We start from the raw sequence: 20,591 nt of genomic DNA, 5'->3' as shown, positions 1-20,591 counted from the left end.
GCCATTTGGAATTTACATATAATTTTAGTACTGAGCAGAATAAATTTATGATTAATGTATGGTTTCCTTAATCTAACTGATAACGATTTTCTTACCTGTCTCGATTTATCTTTCTGTTTATTGGTATAACACTATTTAGTAGCATTCGTTTTGTATCATACTTTTTCTTGTGGATATCTGATGTTACCCAAGAAAAAATGAAAGAAAGTATTGATAAGACGGGATGTATGCCTCCGAGTTTTTCATTGTGTTTACAATGCAAGTTACCCTAATACGCGTCGTGCATATTACTCGGTCGACTTTCACAATTCCATAACGCAATTGCTACCCTCTGCCGATCGAGGGCTACGTACTGTAGCGTGTGCCATGGCCGTGTGTTACGTAACTGTAACAGAGCTCGAGATACTGCCTGTTGTATTTCTTCAAGAAACTGAAAAGACGAATCGAAGAGTTCTTGCACAGATGGAGCTACCTTTCCTTCATCATGACAACGACACAGCATGTACATGCGACATGTGTATCAACCCGACACCTTGTATACGAGGTAAGAGATCATCTTCCATACACCCCAACTATGCCCCATCCGCCCGTCATCTTTTTCCAAAACTCGATGAAAACTTTTTAGAGGGTTTCACTTTGATAGTGATGAAGCGGAGCAAGTAGAAGTAATGTTATGGCCCCTTCAACAAAGTCAAACATTCTTCAGTGAGGGTATCAAGAAACTGTTCTCTCGTTTCGATTAACATAGTGACAGGAAGAATAAGAATGTAGAGTGTTAATAAAGTTTATTTCATTTAAAAAACTTTATAAGTTTTCACATATAAAGATTCAGAGGCATTACTTTTCGGCACGCACCTTTACTTACGCTTCAATCGACAAGATCTAGTAATTGAGACGGTACACGGTCACTTTTACTACTTCGATAATGCGAACACGCATCTTGGCGCGATATTTCAAATATCTTGTAATAAATTTATATAGAACCGTGAGATATGACACTATTTCTTCTGGATTACAAATTTTTCACTTATTTCCCAGGCCAGGTAAGGCCCAGCCGTGGCGTCAGTCGTGAGTCTTTGCTGTGGCCGTCGGTGTCCTCGTGGCAGGCAGTGTGTTGAGGTTGGAAGTGGACATTGGGAATATAGGAGGTCAGCGTGGATAACGGATGAAATGCATTTGATGTTATTAATAACAAGCCGTAGTTTGTCAGTATTTACGTGAACCTGTAGGTAGAGAAATATCTTCTACCGTTTAATATAACAGTTGACGTCATGAAACTACACTTTTATTGCGTCGGCATACAACTGTTATAGAAACAACAGAAACATAAAAAGAATACAAATGCAAAGTTTTTAGTACTAAACTTTACAGTAATGATATTTACTGCATGTCGTGAAGTAATCAGAAACTGACACACAATAGGATGTGTAGATTCGACCGGTTACTTTTAAGTATAAGAGTCAAGTTCTGACACTCTTCCAGTTTCTTGGCTCCTCTGGAAACAGCAGATGTCTTCAGTCAGCAGTCCAGCTATTTATTCTCCACTCCGTCGCAGACGATTCAATCTGAGCCAACTGATTTGCAATACTCCTAGTTCCTGGGACAATCTGACAGGTATGGTTTGCATTGACTCTTTGGTTTCACCACGTAAACTGCAATGAAGAGGAATATGCTTTATTAAAGATAGGAAGTACAAAAATAACATAGCAGTTTAATTTTACTAGTGATAAGACAACGGTAAGTCTTCACCTTTTTTACATAGCACGAATTTCACTGTCAGCATTGTGGCAAGATTATGTCACGGTCGTGTATCAGAGATAATGTGGGGTCACACAGTGTGCTATGTTACAGGGTTCCTATTCTTCACTGGTACTATAGCAGACCGTTGGAAGATTGGCGACGCGAATAAACCTGACTTATAGCTTATTTCGAAAGTTTAAGGATGTCACTAGAACCACGTTCCTCTAGGAGGGTAATGCTCCTGACGTGCGAAGCATTCAGTGAGCAACGCATGTATCCTGTGACGAGGTAAATGACGATAACCTGAGGGACCTCGGTTTCGTTTGCTGGGAACTGATCTGGCGATCTCTGATTTTGTGTTTAATGAATGGTCAGCACCGCCGGTCCCCAGTAACCGTAAAACTTTGTCGGACGTGAGACCATCTTAATAGTAGAACGATCCAACGTGACGGGATGAAATGCGTTTACTCTGTCCTTCGTGTACAGGTCAGGAACGGTATTCCGCCGTCCAGACGTTCGCCCAACCCATAACGAACACCCTTTTGTTGCAAAAAGAAATAGAGAAATCAGTCATCTTGACAGTGATGACAGCTACTGACAACAAAATTTACACTCTTGACAGTTTAATTAACAACAGTGTTATGTAAATACTAATGCTTATCATAAAGAAAGGACTGAATGAAAGAATACCATATGATACGAAACAGAAAGGATTCAAGAAATTATTACTTACTAAGGTTAAACACCAGACCATAAATTGACCAAAGACAACATTTTTCCTAGAAGAGGGTTGTAGCCCCATCGAGCTGTACGATTGCGGTGACTACAATGTAACTCGGCAATGGAGATGTTAACTTCATTTCTCTCTTGTACTCTTGCAATAGTAGTACGCATGTTAAGCGCTGCTAGGTTATTTTAAAGACGATCTGAAGTTTAAAAGTTTTACGGTTGGAATTATTAGTCAGAAGTGGGACTGAAGTAAAATCATCTTTACCGTTTAGACAGACAACGGGATAGTTGATTGCTGATTTGTGATGGGACTTAGCCTTCGTGATACTTAATAGTCACCAGCATCAAAGGACACAGATAGAGACTCATCGCTGACATAAATTCCTTTCCAGCCTGTGCCTAAAGTATGGTAACCAGTTTTATTGAATGCTGTAGTTGTAATGCTGATAATACGTTTGACATAGCGAACGATAACAGATCTTTTCAAGCACAAGGAAAGTCAATCTGCTGCTAGTTGCTGCAACCAGAGTTCACGGAACGGAAAATCAGGAGGGAACTTAACGATAACATTCGATGATGCCATCGGGTATTTAAACATATATAAATGAAAATATAACGCAGAGAGCAGTAGTAGTTTTTGTCGAGTACAATGAAGGCTGCTTTGTTGCTTGTTGCTGGTAAGTATTGGCAGAATTTATTATCTGTCATTGACGATAAACATTTTTTTCTTACCGCTATTTTACATAATTTCTCATGTATTAATCCATGCGAAAAGCTATTTCCATGTATAGAAAGTTAGTCGATTGGCCGAAAAAAAATGAAATACAATCCAGAAGACTTTAAAATGCATATCTTATTTCGAATGAGCACTTGTTAATCTTCGCTATTGTGAAGCTTATCTCATCCACTGTAAACTATTTGTTATATCGAATCATCAGCAGAGTGCAGTAAGCAACCGTTAAAACACTTGGACGACATTATATTCTTGTTGTATCGTAACATGATACTCACATATACTCTCCTGTGCATAAAACTGTTGCACAATAAATATAAACAAAGCATATAATATGGAAGTCGATTCTTACCGATACTATTTAGACAGTTCCAACACATTCGTTATTGCACGAGTATTTGCTGTGTACAAAATTTTATAAATGTAAAAAAAAAGAAAGGCTACGAGTGGCAGTCTTACTGTAGGAAACCGTGATTAGGTATCACAAAGTTGTATGAATAAACTTAGAAATCAGATTAAAATGTTATCCATCTCCAAACCGATTGAAAGCTGCCTTTGGTAAATAGCTAATTACACTGAATTCACGCAAATACTTTAACAAAGGTAATGCGGTAAATAAAGAAAATGCGCTTGCGCGAGCTTCGATGTAAAAAACACGCGTAAAATGAACACTAAAGACGTTAATCTATGATGAAATAATTATAATAAAATTTTTAATTGCGACTAGCAACACTTCGTAGATACTATATTGCGTCACGCAAATACCGATAAAGCTGTGTCTTTGAAAATATCTTTAGTCGTGACCGGAAGTAATTAATTCCTTATCCTTATCAGATACTATTCGAATAGTGCCGTAGAAACCTTCCTTCAAGGCAACAACCTACTGCCAGTACTAATGTTATGTAGAGATATGTTATTTATAGAACAAAACATAAAATCATAAAATTACCTTTGCTTCAAGATAGCCAGTATAGTTTTGTCACTCAAACACGTATTGCACTTATATAACTTTTCGGTTCAACTGATTGTCTGTGTTAGCATAGCAGTGCTGCACCCTATGAAGAACCGTAGTTACTACAGCTTTCTATTACAATGACTACTTGATTGAAAATTAGTTCTCAATTTAACGGATCATTTTTATCTACATTTTTCCCTTAAGACTTTCTCGGAAGTTATGATGAGAGGACAGGACTAGGTTGGTGGTTTGACTGGACCAATCTAATGTCCCAAGAAAGCTGCCGGACGTGCTGGTCGAGTGGTTCTAGGCACTTCAGTCTGGAACCGCGAGACCGTTACGGTCGCAGGTTCGAATCCTGCCTCGGGCATGGATGTGCGTGATGTCCTTAGGTTAGTTAGGATTAAGTAGTTCTAAGTTCTATGGGACTGATGACCTCAGATGTTGAGTCCCATAGTGCTCAGAACCAATTTTTGAACCAAGAAAGCTACTATTATACTAGCATGCGTGTAACACAACTATAAAGCTACTGGATGTATCTTACTTTGCGATGAGTTGTTTGCAGCACGATGTAATCCTATTTATGAAATTCAGTATAGACAGTAGGCTCGTTTGATTAGCGATGAACGTGAGTAAACTTGGGCCACACTGCTTTTCTCATTAACTCTAAAATCCTTCTTGCGGTCATGTACTACGCACATACACGTGCTCCCTCACTTATATCTTAGCTTCCTCCTTATTATAACACCAATTCCAGCACAATTTGTAATATCTGCCCCAAGACACATGTCTGTACCAAAACGCAGATTGGTCGCAACTCATCGCTCCGTCCGTTCTTACGCCAACGATATTATTGATACATGAAATGTATGACGCGTGTCATACAAATATAACATCCCTGTCATTTCCAGACTATTTACTATAACGACTTGACATAATTATTTGTTATTTATTCTTTCATCATATATTACAGTCTCATAAAATATCATTTATGATTAGTTTCACAAGTACATATAGTTGTAAAAATGGTTTTAAATTTATGAAACCAAGTAGCTGGAAAATACGTGCTGCACGGTGTCGTAGTTTTACAAGCTATTACTTAAGACCTGCACTTGTGAGCCATCAGTAAAGGAGGTGTTCAAAATGGAGTTTGGTATTTTCTTTGTGAAACAGCAGGCATCAGTGTTCTGGCAGTTTCAGAGAAAAAACGACATCGTAAATGTTTTTCATAAGCTGTTCAAAATACATACCTGTTTTGTTAGAATTAACGTATATGCTGCACTTGAAATGAACTGTGAAGACGGTTTACAGTATCACCAAGTACACGTGCTCTGAAAGTATGTATCTTAGACCTCATATCTTCGGGACATTTTGTTTATGTTTTCGTCCAAACTATCACCTCCCAAACTATGGGATACTTCTCTTATACTGTGTAAGGTGTGAACAGTTATAGCCATATCATAGGTCGCTGTCGTACCTTTGAAAATATCTTTCCGACTATCACTTTTGTCCCATTAAGAGTGTTTTGTTGAACTATTTCTGCAGTGAGTTACCGAATAAAATCATAAATCAGGTCAGATATCCGGTATTCTCATACGATGTTCACTAAATGACATTTCGGAACTGTATCGAATATTGTTCGGAATATTTCAAGGAACGAGGCTTCGAAGTGGGTGACATTGCCCATAATGTGATTCCTAGTTGATGAATATCACAAGACTTCTGTTTGCTGAATCAGTTTGGTTTTATATGGAGGAGACTTCCGTCCTCCAAAATGGTCATCAACCGTGCGTATAATAGGGGTTCATCTAATCTGCAACTACAACGAGTTTGGCATCCAATCATGCTTTTTTCGAGACGCTCGGAATGCTTTGTCGCTCTTTCGACTTACGGTTAATTTCTGCTGGAACTGGAGAAAGTTGTGTATAGGACCTTAAAGACATCTTCTTAGATCCAGATACATTTCCACTACTGAGCGGTATTAGTTTCTACTGGTTCGATCAGTTACGTCAATGTCGACTAGCTGGGTCTTTTGAGACAATTCAACGAAACCTAATTCTGTGGTGAATCAGATTCGGAAAAGCGAAATCAGTACTTCGACCTACTATTTAATAGCTATATGTATTTTGAGAGTTAGTGACTGGTTTTGGAATCCTTTTACACTTAAGAAGTAAAGAACCATGACGCTAAGCTGGAATGCGCACGCAACACCTCTTGTGGGAATGGTGAAAAGAGGACGCCAGCTTTAGTTATAAAACAAAAATGTTACTGAACCAGTTACGTTTTGCTGACAATAGTTTTCGCAATTTTATTTCACCTTAGTGTTGTTGGAAGCAACAAAAGTTTTCGATCATTTGTCTGCGTGTGTGTAATTCAACGATTTTTCCCATGCGGTCGTCTGTTTCGTCCTCACTGCAATTAAAAAACCAGAAAATGTAAATCATAGAATATAATTTCAGCTATTCAAGGATAATATTTTTGGAATATCTTCTAACGCATTTCACACCGCCTTCAAAACACAGAGATTGAGTCAATTCACAACGTTTGTTTGTGCACATTGAACTGTAACGTAAGATGTCACGTTCTTCGTAGCCTCTATGAAATGTTTCGGTGTGCTGGTTAAAAATTTTCTCATGTGTTACATTTCAAATGTATCTGTAAAAACTATAAGAGGGACTTACAAACGTAAGATTTACTGCAATAATGAAGAGCAACGAAAAATGCGCTACAAGTCACTAACTAAACAAACTACTAACAAAGGGATTAAAGAAAGGTAAAGATAAGTACGAACAGGCACATAAAAAACAATGTTAAACAATAAGTGGCATTAATAAAAAAAACTGGGGGAGAATCATGTAAGAATTAGAAAGCCAAATACTGGCCACATAATAGACGCTACTGAAGAAAGCGAGTGCAGTGAAAAAACTCTTATATTCTTTACCGAAAACTACGTAGTGAAACTGACAACAAGTATCCAACAAAACAATTGCATAATAAAATAAAACTGCAATTACAGGAAACACATTTCTTGACCACAGAGTATAAAGAGAAGTACAAGAGCCCTAAAGTTACCATATTGAGATCTCATTCCAAAGAACAGAAGGAAACATGTCCACTCATATTAAGAGCAAACTACAGATCCAACAGTGAGAGGATGTATTGTGTTCTTGGCAGATGCCATCGTACCGAAGAATATTTAACTGCATGGAGGGGTGGACACGGTCCTCAAGCACAAACGCATAGTAGTTTAGATCGATTATGGCTTACTTTATGAAGAATCACCGACACGAATACATTCCTCAGACCATAACGCTCCCTCACTCATTGCAGGTTGTTTGCCTTGAGACGTTTCACGCCCTATAAGCCACCCGCCTTATACCCGATCGAGCATAAAACGTCTTTCGCCTCAGACGGCCGCTCAAAGCAGGTCCGGTTCAGGTATTGGAGTGAAAATTGAAGCCTTCGTCGCCGGTGATCAGCAGTCGACGTGAGCGTACGAATCTGGAACCTACTGTGGACAGCGGAAAACAACGACTTTCGCGCGATAATCGTTGAGCAGACACTGCTGGTAGCCCCGTGGTTCATCTGGGGCGTCTTTCCCTCAACGGTACCATTCTTGTTCATCCGTACACATCTCCGCAGCTGTCTCTCACTTCTGTCATCTATGGTCAATGTTGCCCCACTGGTCATGCTGTCAGTTTTAGATAGTGCAGTTTTACCATGCACACTTCACTTTAGGCAGGGTGACACTTGAACAGTTTACAAACTAAGGCGTGCATCCACTCTTTGCCTGAAAAGCAATAACCATACCCTTTTGGACGTCAGATATATAGCTTCGTTTCTGCATTATGACAACTATTGCACTGTCCCCCGCGGCTCCCTGATGATCTTTACATAGCCTCCAGCGTTAATACTGAGCCCTACCGTCATTGAGTGGTTATCTCGCGTTGATGTCGAACAAAGGCGGTGGTCACATTCCTGTGACGGAACCGTGTATGTACTAGTGTCTTGGACTAAACGTAGATAGTGAAATGACTCTGATGTCTCCCATCGTACAATTTTCGGAACATCACATGAAGTTATGTGAGACGCTCCATGCAAGGCTGTCACTTCTTCACCTCTAAATTTAGTTTGAATGTAACAGAAAAACAAACAAATACTAATGGTACCTATTAATCTTCTCTATCACGTGATTTTCAGAGGACGGAACAGGGATAATATTTTAATAGGTTACGTTCATTATCTTGATGAGGAGCAAAAGACTTTACAGAGCCGTCCACTTGGAGATATGTGTGCTTTTCAGTGAAACCCCAGCTACATAATCGTAACGAGGAAGGCTTCCAGCTTCTGCAATACCTTTTCATTCTTTACTACTAAGGGTAGAGCGGGCTGTCTGATGTCAAAACCAATGAAGAACCTAACTTTATCAGCCAAATATCTGGCTAGCCTTCAGTGTGGCAGAGCCTTACTAAAAAGGAAAACCTTCCCAAAAATAAGTGAGGAAAGAACTAATATTGTCAATTTAATTATGAGATAATAACAATCCAACAAGAACTTGAAAGACCACTGTCATTGCATATTGGAACACGAAATTAATTACGAGAACTTGTCCGATTTGAACATATCGTGCATGTCGCTGTTGATTCGTCCTTTTTTATTTTCAGGGACGAGTGGACTGTTCAAGTAACACATATATAACATACAGTAGTGTTGCAGTGCTAAGTGTGAGAGTTGCATTAAAATCCATTAGACGAAATAGCCATCTGTAACTATGTTCACTGGCTTTTACAGCACTGGTAGCAGTGGCGGAGGTCCACGGACAACCAGAAGAGTCGACCACCGCCAACATCGGGAATGAGACTCTAAGCACCGGCAATATCACGGCTGAGAGTAGTTTTCTGGGGAGGTCGTCCTACACGGAAGATGACGATGATACCATTTGTGTCGCAGCAGACAACAAGTTCTACTTGTATGCTAATTCGGTGAAGCTGTATTATTGCTACAACCAACTACCGAAAGGTAAGTTACTTTAAACAGAACTGTTTTCTGTTCAAAATTGACAAGATAAAACCAGTTTGTTCAGCATAAGAATTCGCGAATGGTCCCACAGCGAAAGTGAAAATATGAGTGATATCAAATCATCAAGGAACTGTGGCTACCCTTGCCTCACCGAAATTACGAAAATGCAACTCTTCATGATTCTCCACCAAAACCATTCAGAGCAATTTGCTGCGCATACTTAGTCCACCTTTTATAGTAATTTTCTTGCCCCTTAAAACTGCTGCATGTTTTTCACTACACACCCTTGAATTCTTTTAGGAGGATTATGTCGTGTATCGCGACATGAAGTACGCAATGGGCCATAGTTTCAACATTTTACGAAAAGATATTTTAACAGACGACGTAAGTTGCCACGAGTGCCGCGGTCCGTAGCGTGTGGTTAATTTTCACAGTGAATGTGTTGGCAGCGAAGTACACACACCTATACTAAGCTTAACACTATAAACCGATAGGCAACGTACACGTTTCTTCATACCCTGTAGAAGGCCGACAACTGGATTAGTGTGTGTAAACAGTACCCGTCATACGCTTAGGAACAAGTAGAAATAATCTTGCAAGTTCAAAGAAGTTAAAACTTTAACGACGCGTTGACATAGAGACGAAGAATTAGGTGAACTGGGCAATGATAAGTGAACGTACTGGACTACATCTTATCGGAAACATCATGTTAGCATTAAATTAGGGCACAGACTCATTCATTGTCTTAGTGAGACATCTACAACGTAATATCGGACCGAAATAAATGCTACTTATAGGCGATGACACACTGTACTAGCAATCAACCGTATAACCATTGCAAAAAATTTCCCAAATATCGGGCATTTATATGGTAAATAGCAGCATGCCACACATTTTAATTAGTAGTCAGTGAAGGTTGAAAAAAGAACCTGATAAAAGCACGTTACTTAGGCCAGACCAAAATATCGCGAAAGAAGAAGATGTGGGGTTGTCGTATTACTGGTTAAGATTTCCACTGCGTTAGAAGTTGTGCCTGCACGCGTGTTGGTTAGTACAAGAGTACATGAAAGATAAATAATGAATATTTAGATGAAAATGTCTAGAAAAAAAGCGGCAAATTCTACATGTATAGTAAGTTTGTTACTATACAACCACGACATTATTTAGTTTGGCTTTTCGTGGCCACTGCTGTATGGAGGCTGATACATTGCAGTCATCAAGAACAGTGGTTAAGGAAAACGCACCATCTATCGAAGCTTTCTGAAGAGCTGTGCTTATACTGTGAAAGTGCTCATCGTGTCCTAGCAAAATATCACGATTAAAACTCACGATGAGCCGACCGAAATGCTCCAGCCCCAGGCGCTATAATATTGCGGACGATTAATAAACAGAAGGTGGCCTCGCATCTCACACAAAGCTGAAGCCCGTAACTTCACAGGGATCGTGCAGAGTAACACAGGCGCAGATTCAAGAGAATAATTCTTCAAACTCTAATAAAATGCGAATCTTCTAGAGTTGGGGAAAACTGAAGGTTTCACCACTAGAAACGTTTGGTGTCTCTCAAAACAAATAACATTTCGGTGATCTTGCGCTCTCCAAACTTGGCATTCTGAGTGATGGAGAAAGGTACCTAATTCATTCAGTGTTTCTACAGGGTGATTGCGTCGTTTAGCATCCGCAGTTCTGACTTTGACGATAGCTTCTGACAGTACGGCGAAATTGTAAATTCTTTGTGATTGCGTTTATCTGTTGTCTATTCAAGTCTAATAATTGAATTTATGTCAGCGATGAGTCTCTATCTGTGTCCTTTGATGTTGGTGACTATTAAGTATCACGAAGGCTAAGTCCCATCACAAATCAGCAATCAACTATCCCGTTATCTGTCTAAACGGTAAAGATGATTTTACTTCAGTCCCACTTCTGACTAATAATTCCAACCGTAAAACTTTTAAACTTCAGATCGTCTTTAAAATAACCTAGCAGCGCTTAACATGCGTACTACTATTGCAAGAGTACAAGAGAGAAATGAAGTTAACATCTCCATTGCCGAGTTACATTGTAGTCACCGCAATCTTACAGCTCGTGGGGCTACAACCCTCTTCTAGGAAAAATGTTATCTTTGGTCAATTTATGGTCTGGGGTTTAACCTTCGTAAATAATAATGTCTTGAATTCTTTCGGTAACATAGCACACCGTGTGACCCCACATTATCTCTGATATACGACCGTAACATAATCTTGTCACAATGCTGACAGTGAAATTCGTGCTATGAAAAAAAGGTGAAGACTTACCGTTGTCTTATCACTAGTAAAATTAAACTGCTATGTTATTTTTGTACCTCCTATCTTTACTAAAGCGCATTTCTCTTAATTGCAGTTTACGTGGTGAAACCAAAGAGTCAATGCAAACCATACCTGTCAGATTGTCCCAGGAACTAGGAGTATTGCAAATCAATTGGCTCGGATTGAATCGTCTGCGAGGCAGTGGAGAATAGATAGCTGTACTGCTGACTGAAGACATCTGCTGTTTCCAGAGGAGCCAAGAAACTGGAAGAGTGTCAGAACTTGACTCTTATACTTAAAAATAACCGGTCGAATCTACACATCCTATTCTGTGTCAGTTTCTGATTACTTCACGACATGCAGTAAATAACATTACTGTAAGCATTAGTATTAAAAACATTGCATTTGTATCCTTTTTATGTTTCTGTTGTTTCTATAACAGTTGTATTCCGACGCAATAAAAGTGTAGTTTCATGACGTCAACTGTTATATTAAACGGTAGATGATATTTCTCTACCTACAGGTTCACGTAAATACTGACAAACTACGGCTTGTTATTAATAACATCAAACGCATTTCATCCGTCATCCACGCTGACCTCCTATATTCCCAATGTCCACTTCCAACCTTAACACACTGCCTGCCACGAGGACACCGGCGGCCACAGCAAAGACTCACGACTGACGCCACGGCTGGGCCTTACCTGGCCTGGGAAATAAGTGAAAAGTTTGTAATCCAGAGGAAATTGTGTCATATCTCACGGTTCTATATAAATTTATTGCAAGCTATTTGAAACATCGCGCCAAGATGCGTGTTCGCATTTTCGAAGTAATAAAAGTGACCGCGTACCGTCTCATTTACTAGATCTTGCCGATTGAAGCGTAAGTGAAGGTGCGTGCCGAAAAGTAATGCCTCCGAATTTTTATATGTGAAAACTTATAAAGCTTTTTAAATAAAGTAAACTTTATTAACACTCTACATCCTCATTCTTCCTGTCACTATGTTTATCCAAACAAGAGAACAGTTTCTTGATACCCTCTCTGAAGAATGTTTGACTTTGTTGAAGGGGCCATAACATTACTTCTACTTGCTCCGCTTCATCACTATCAAAGTGAAACCCTCTAAAAGTTTTCATCGAGTTTTGGAAAAAGATGACGGGCGGATGGGGCATAGTCGGGGTGTATGGACGATGATCTGTTACCTCGTATACAAGGTGTCGGGTTGTTACATATGTCGCATGTACATGCTGTGTCGTTGTCATGATGAAGGAAAGGTAGCTCCATCTGTGCAAGAACTCTTCGATTCGTCTTTTCAGTTTCTTGAAGGAATACAACAAGCAGTATCTCGAGCTCTGTCACAGTTACGTAACACACCGCCATGTCACACGCTACAGTACGTAGCCCTCGATCTGCAGAGGGTAGCAATTGCGTTATGGAATCGTGAAAGTCGACCGAGTAATATGCACGACGCGTAATAGGGTAACCTGCATTGTTAACACAATGAAAAACTCGGAGGCATACATCCCGTCTTATCAGTACTTTCTTTCATTTTTTCTTGGGTAACATCAGATATCCAAAAAAAAGTATGATGCAAAACGAAAGCTACTAAATTGTGTTACACCAATAAACAGAAAGATAAATCGAGACAGGTAAGAATATCGTTATCAGTTAGATTATACGAACCATACATTAATCATAAATTTATTCTGCTCAGTACTAAAATTAAATATAAATCCGAAATGGCCGCAAAACAAATAATTAGCTTGATAGGAGTAGACAAAAGTGCACACGATTGAGAAAAAATACCGCGCGTCACGGTAGACATTTGATTTCTCATCCCAGTTCAAGACAAAAGTGTATCTACCTAACCTTAGTCCGACTCGCTGGTTAACAGAAATGCTTTTCAGAAAATGAGGCTCTGGTAATGCTGTTACTGCATGCAGCGGGGCTAAGAACAAGTAGCACTAATTCTGGGCTGAGGTGGAGCTCTCCCATTAGCTCGGTAGGACGAGAAAATGCCATGGGAATCGGAGACTCAGATGTTCAAGTTGAATTTGCTCCAAACATTCTTTTTCAGTTAAAGCATCAAACAGTATCCAGTTGAAACCTCCAATTGTGGTATGTTATCTTTTTCTGTCTTTATTTAAACATTAAGACATAACATAAACTTCTTACATATAAAACGTCTGTTTTACTCTGTGCATGAGATAATTAAAAACAGTTAAAAATAATAGTGCACACAATAACATCGACGGTATCCAATGAGGTACAAAAGACGCAATACGTAGAGGACATTAAATTGCACATTACGTTACACATTATAATTCCATTCTAGACACCCATCGTGCAAGCTTATCTTCACAGTTCCGGTACGTAGACACACGAACAAATTTCACTTTCGGAAAGCCGTTCAACTACCTTGCATTTGCAAATTTCGCAACTAACCGCATCATACGTTGCTGGAACCTACACAACACGTCTGCATCAACTTTTGTCCACTTTCCCTCCCTCCTCCACTCACACACCAAATTAGGCTCCAGTGGATTAATGTCGGGAGATTGTAGAGTCGAGAACATCGAAAATCCATGATTGATCCATTTCCTTGGAGATTCTTCTATTCCAATGTGTTGCACTGTACCATCGTTCCGAAACATAAAGTGTTACTGAATACCTAGAGAAACTTTTCAAACGCATCATGTAATGTATTCCAAAGGAACGAACGATGCAACGGCATATGCAAATTGTCCAGTAATAGGTAAGGGGTCAAAAGCACTTCTTTCATGATTCTAGCCTGTAGATTAATGTTGCCATAAACTGGGTGGTATTTTCTGAATTCTTCTAAATTTCTCGCACCTATGGCTGGAAGGTAATAGTTACTAACCGAATGTCACATCATATTACTTCGCGGGTGACGTTGATATATAGCAAACGATGCGGGGACGCAGGTTTACGACGCCGCACATAGGAGTGAAGGCAAGGCACGGCGGGCACTGTATACAAGTGTGATGAAATCAGGGCAGCACAGGGAACGGACATGCTGTGAATAACCGATACATTGCAGATAGAAGTGCAGCTAATGAATTGTATGTAGTGACCGAAGAGGGTTGAGGGAACCTGACGCTGTAACTATTAAAGAGCGCTCCACTTGTTTCCTCCAGAGGAAATACGTCTGCGGTGTAGCTTGAAGGCGAGTGAATAACGATTGTTTAAATTGCACGCCAACCTCGACGACATGCTGGTGATGAATCTCGGCGGCAGAACCGAACCGCTGTAACTACTACCAAGCTCTGCTGTACGGACGCGCTATAGCTGTGGCGGGGAGGGCTGATGCTGCACCGTCGCGAGCAGCGAGATGGCCGCTAACTTCCGTTCTCTGGATGACATTGTCTTGGGGACTGCAGGCTGCTATTGGCTGGGGCGGGTCGGAGGCACCAACTAGCGCCCCCCCCCCCCCCCCCCCCCGGGTGAAGAGCAGTCTGCGGTCACTCACGAATAAGCCCTGGCTGCTAAGGCTAACTACAACAAAGGCTGAAAGATGTTTTCCCTTCGGCGCTGTAAGTGGGGTCCACAAGTTGCGTTTGAGGGAGTCGCCACCCACGTCCCAGGCTACCTATGCAGCCAAAACCCGCTGCGACCCCTTAGCTGTGACGTGAGTAGGAGCGCTACGTCTGCAACGCAGGGTGGCCGGACGACGATGCAGCAGATTCCACCACTGGTATTGGTGCTGATCCACGCATGGACGCCGCGTGGCGCCATCACTGGGATCGGTGGATGGTCTGCTGTTTAACATCGATGCAGTCAAGTCAACGAAACAGTTGCCGGTTTTTCTCTGCACGCTTGGGCGTAAGTCACCCCTCTCTGCCAAACAATACCTCCCTGCCGTTCCGACTTCCTGCAACCCTTGAGCGCTACATGGCGGTTGTGAAATGTCACGTTTACAGGTGACATGCAGGTTGTGTTTCAATCAATAATGATTGATGTGAGTTGAAAATAGCTTCACGAGTGAAGGTAGTTTCGTCAGTGTATGCCACGTTAGTTTTAAAATGTTCGCTATCTTTACTTGGTCCAGAATACAGTCACATAGCTATACTCTTCCATTTCGGTCTGTCGGTCGATGGTGCTGAATTAGCTTGCTATGATACAGAAACAGATCATTGTACATCACTTCAAAAACTAGATTTTCATATATCGCAAACTGCTTTTGGTGATGTAATAGAATGGTTTAAAGAATTGCGTTATCTGTTTGTGTATTAGGTTTTATCCTTGGGCGACTTCTGTGCATTACTTGTATACGAAGTTTACCCGTTTCCCAGAAGACTGTGCTTCAGGTGAGGAAAACCATTCTCATCAAGATGGCGTCTTCTGTGGTAGTGTGTAGCATAAGCACGAGCAACAGCAGCCCATTGATCGGAAACACTCAGAATCCAAAACATATTAAGATATTTATATTTTGTCCGTTTCATCGGGAAGCTGCCGTATATAATCTTGACAGGAGTGGCCATGGTTGCCCACTATGCCGTCAGTAGACTCATACACTCAGGTTAATGGATCCAACTCTCACGCCGTATGTCACGATGCTTTATAGGCCATTGTCCCGTGTTGAAATGATTCCCAACATACAAACGGCAAGAGCTAGGGATCGTGAATCCAAAAAATGAGAAAGAAACCTGACGGGGATTTGAACAACGGCTGCATGAGGCTGTAGGTTTGATGTCTCATCGGACCACTCAGTGACCTGCAAGACCTGGCACGGTTATGTGGGATGACACACAGTCCTCTTTACATTCATATGCCCTACACGATGTGACAGTTCATATCTCCTCGCTTTCACCCAATATGTGTTTCCTAAACGCACCTCATCTTAATTTGAGAGATAAATTTTTGATTCGGCTCTAGTTAAAAATTCGCATGCTGGCATTTATTAATCACCCTGTATATTGATTAAGGAAGTTAGCCGACAAGAGTATGTATTAACAATTACTGAAATCACAAACGGCTACAAAACAAGAGTGTTGCTCAGTGGTAGTTCTTGTTGTTTACGTTATGATTGGAAGGAACTCTCCAAGCCTCTTTATGTCTCAGAAGGTGTGGTTTTAACTGATCCCTTTATCTAGTCAGGTTCAGCCCACAATTTTCTTTTCCCCGAAATTCTGTTCAGTGCCTTCTTATTAATTACATGATGTAGCAATCTAATCTTTAACATTATTCTGTTGCACCTCATTTTAAAGGTTTCTGTTAACTGCTTGTCTAAACTGTTTATTGTCCATGTTTCACTTCCATACACGACTACAGTCCCAACAAATATTTTAAGGTAATATGTCCTACACTTTAATTTATATTCGATGTTAACATATTTCTCTCCTTCGAAGACACCTTTCTTGCCATTGCCAGTTTATATTTTACATCCACTCTAACTCGGCCACCATAGATATCTGCGTTCCCTTTGGCCTGTTTCATTCCCTGCAATTTCTCTATCTTCTCCATTCGTCAAACGAATGCAGTATCAGACCGAGTGTATCGCGGCGTATACAATCTTCAAAAAAACTTACAGCAATACAGGCGGGAGATACCGTTGACAACCTCTAATATATCTGCAGAAGCACAGCTTGCCACTTTCAAGACAAAACTGCAACAAGTAAGTGCGATGGAAACCAATTTAATAGTTCAGCTTTCACTGAAAGTCCATAAAGATAACACACACACTGTCAGCACTAGCGGCAGCACAAAAATGGCCGTCGTCATGTGACCGAACCCGCCGATTCCACGTGTGACCCATTCGTAGCATTAAATAATTCTCGTACGAAATCGAACGGTATCGTACTGTCTTTACGAAACGTATTTGGAAAAAAAAAACGGTTAACTACGTACGTCATTTCTTATGTCTTTCTTTGTACTAATTTTGTTTAAATAATTACATTTTCAGTGCACATAATAACGTTAGTTGTATGCTGCTGAGTGAAAGTCCTGCGCCAGCCGTCCGGACGAAAGCGGAAGTCCTTTGTTAGCGGGCAGCGGTCACCCTCCTCTGACGCTTAGCGGACTCTGGGACACTGGCATAAAAAATCTTAACGGTGTCTCCACGGCCGCGTTCCACTACTTTTCTCAAGTCACAATACAGCCATTCAGTCACCCCTGCTCACGTATACTTTACAGTGAAAATTGTTACTGCAAATATTGTTAATAAACTTTCTACGTTCAAGGAAATCTGTGACTGGTGTAACCTAATGGACTTTACACTGCAAGGCGATCATTTAACGTGGGCTCCTACCCAAAGCACAATGAGGATAAAGGGGCTCCATGCGCAAATTCGGTGGAGCACACAGGATTGTACAATGTTTAACCTACCAGCTGTCAGATCCATCCACACCGCAGTAGCACACCACAGCAGTCTCGAAACCTTACCTTAATTAGGCCCACTGTAAGAAAAACTATTCCTAAAACTTTATTTTCGTTGGCCAGGTCTGATGGAGCAGTTTTGAAATCTTTAAGCGTTTTTTTTTACTTACTTTTAGTGTTGACAGTGCGTTTCAACGGCTGTTATTCTTTTTTTTTTACGTGAATTTACTTCGAAACTAAAAGGTAGTAAACTAAAATTGGCCAAGTGGCAGCCATCTTTACTTTTGAAAAACTTGTTACGTTAATCATGAATTAGTAAGCAAAGCTAATTTAAATTTGTAGCAAAATTAATGTTATTCAATAGACTGTAGTTTATTGCTTTGAATAAAGCGACCAAATTTAAAGATGGTGTTAAAAACCAAAGCAAATACTTAGATTGAAGAATGGCACAAATGGCTCTGAGCACTAGGGGACTTAACATCTGAGGTCATCAGTCCCCTATAACTTAGAACTACTTAAACCTAACTAACCTAAGGACATCACCCATGCCCGAGGCAGAATTAGAACTTGCGACTGTAGCGGCCGCTCGGTTCCGGACTAGAGCGCGAAAAACCGCTTGGCCACCACGGCCGGCCTTAGATTGAAAGTCTGTCTCTCTCTACTATGAAGCAGTTCGTAATGATAACGAATTTACTTATTGTACCTTTTATTCAATTATTAAACAAACAAGCAATTTAACTTTCAAACCGTCATTACACAACAAACATGACGAGGAAACAGGACTGGTGATGACTTGGAGCATAAATTTTCGAAGAATAACCTGCCTGATAAAGATTTGTCGAAAGTTGAAATTTCTGTACTAGAGAAAGGAGGCAATTTTGCTGTGACGCCCCAAAACGTACCCACAGAGGATATTGTAGCAAATATTGAGGCAGGTATCCGTCAGCTTCCACAGAAGTCTGCTGACGAAATTAGGATGGAAACGGCTAGAATTTTACGCACATGCAAGCCACCCAACAGTAATTTCTCGCAGACACAAAGGAATGCGCTGATGGATATAAATGCAGATAAAAACATTGTTGTTCTTAATGCAGATTCAGGGGATGCAACCCTCATTCAGGACAGTGCGGACTATCATGGATAAATCAAGAAATTTCAGAGGATCTGTCTATCAAGATTTTGATGTTGTTGTTGTGGTCTTCAGTCCTGAGACTGGTTTGATGCATCTCTCCACGCCAGTCTATCCTGTGCAAGCCTCTTCATCTCCCACTACCTACCGCAACCTACATCCTTCTGAATCTGATTAGTGTATTAATCTCTTGGTATCCCTCTATGATTTTTACCCTCCACGCTGCCCTCCAGTACCAAATTGGTGATCCCTTGAGGCCTCAGAACATGTCCTACCAACCGATCCCTTCTTCTAGTCAAGTTGTGCCACAGACGTCGATTCTCCCCAATCCTATTCAATACTTCCTCATTAGTTATGTGATCTACCCATCTAATCTTCAGCATTCTTCTGTAGCACCACATTTCTAAAGCTTCTATTCTCTTCTTGTCCAAACTTTTTATCGTCCATGTTTCAAGATTTTAAGAATGACTAATCGACCGGTGTAAGCGTCTTCATTCGCCTCCGAGGATAAGAAGGTGCTTTGTAAAACAGAAGCGTACCAACCTAGACTTTATGGCTTACCCAGACTGCATAAACCCGAGATTCCGTTGAGGCCAATTGTCAGCGCTACAGGCGGACCAACACGTGATTTAGCTAGGCACCTTGCCTAATTGCTGCAACCTTATATTGGTAGGACAGATAGTCATATTAAAAATTCAGCTGGTCATGTAAAACCCTCTGTACTTCCCCGCATCCTATTCTGTACATTGATTAACATATTAATCACGAAAGTGGTTACAGTCATTAAAATTTTTTCATTGAATGGCAATAACATTTTCCTTATCGTTAATTAACAATTGGGAATGAAGTAATTATTTTATGTGAAAGAGCTTTGCATACAAACATAACACTTTTACACATATATTTGCTGACTCCTTCTACGTCTTTCTGTAACACTTAATATCGATCTTTCAACATACCAGTACCCTAAAGCAACGTCAAAAAGTATTTAAAAAATTATTTACACATTACTCTTTAGTTGCTTTTATTCATATTATAGATTTATCTATATTACTCTTATAAGATTAGCCCAAAACATTAACACATACAGTATACCAAATACACAGTTAAATAACAAAATTCTCCTGAAAACAGAGAAAGTCTGTACGTCACACAAAAGGAAACAATAGAGATAAGGGCAATGCGCCCTAGAGTGTCCCTTCCTCATTTCATTGCTTACGTTTGTGGAGCTATTAGTGCGCCCTTTGTCACTCTCAACCACTTTCATTTTTTCGGTGAGTCCTTGCTCACCCCGTTTTCACCATCACTTGTATTTCAAGGCTTTCTAGAAGCACAGGCCTTCCTACCTATATTTACATTTCGGTTTCCCTGTAACTTAGAAAACCTTGTTACAATCTCATCTATATATATTTATACATTATTATCAATGTCATGCTTTAACAAGTACTATATTATTATTTTACTTTACTCATTTAGGTTTCTTCAGACAGCGTTTAAGTCTGATTATTGTCGGTTGAACCCTTGGTTCATATTTCTTTAGAATATTTCTAATCCCAAAACCCGTTTTTGACACTGGGTATTCAAAATAGTACGCATTGGTATGCGGTATGTTTACTATTCGGTATGGCCCATTATAAACAAATTTAAATTAGTATGTTTCGTGATCAGT

At 40.3% G+C, this 20,591-nt stretch overlaps 2 protein-coding genes across 17 annotated transcripts in view; one reads left to right on the top strand and one right to left on the bottom strand.

Annotated features, from left to right (window-relative positions):
* LOC126236552 (uncharacterized) overlaps positions 1-20,591 on the bottom strand; it is a 325,419-nt gene that overhangs the window by 158,015 nt on the left and 146,813 nt on the right. For 3 of the 8 annotated variants that reach the window (XR_007544942.1, XR_007544943.1, XM_049945959.1), the window contains one exon: positions 1,270-1,652. The exons of the other annotated variants lie outside the window; for them this stretch is intronic. Coding sequence is in view for 1 of the 3 variants with exons in the window: in XM_049945959.1 (XP_049801916.1) it covers positions 1,591-1,652 (62 nt within the window). In the remaining 2 variants the exon portion in view is untranslated. Of the gene's footprint in view, positions 1-1,269; positions 1,653-20,591 lie in introns of those variants that run through there. 8 annotated transcript variants of the gene reach the window in all.
* The window catches only part of LOC126236544 (uncharacterized), a 190,406-nt gene that overhangs the window by 114,071 nt on the left and 55,744 nt on the right, over positions 1-20,591 (top strand). Inside the window, exons 1-3 of one of the 9 annotated variants that reach the window (XM_049945928.1) lie at positions 3,007-3,146; positions 8,949-9,176; positions 11,553-11,935. The exons of 4 other annotated variants lie outside the window; for them this stretch is intronic. In XM_049945928.1, coding sequence (XP_049801885.1) covers positions 3,119-3,146; positions 8,949-9,176; positions 11,553-11,614 — 318 coding nt within the window. In that variant the 5' untranslated portion in view covers positions 3,007-3,118 and the 3' untranslated portion in view covers positions 11,615-11,935. Of the gene's footprint in view, positions 1-3,002; positions 3,147-8,948; positions 9,177-11,552; positions 11,936-20,591 lie in introns of those variants that run through there. 4 more of the 9 variants (XM_049945933.1, XM_049945927.1, XM_049945929.1 and 1 more) reach the window with 4 other exon arrangements.

The sequence above is a fragment of the Schistocerca nitens genome, chromosome 2 (assembly GCF_023898315.1).
Source record: "Schistocerca nitens isolate TAMUIC-IGC-003100 chromosome 2, iqSchNite1.1, whole genome shotgun sequence".
Lineage (NCBI taxonomy): Eukaryota > Metazoa > Arthropoda > Insecta > Orthoptera > Acrididae > Schistocerca > Schistocerca nitens.
This window is presented reverse-complemented; position numbering and strand designations above follow the sequence as displayed.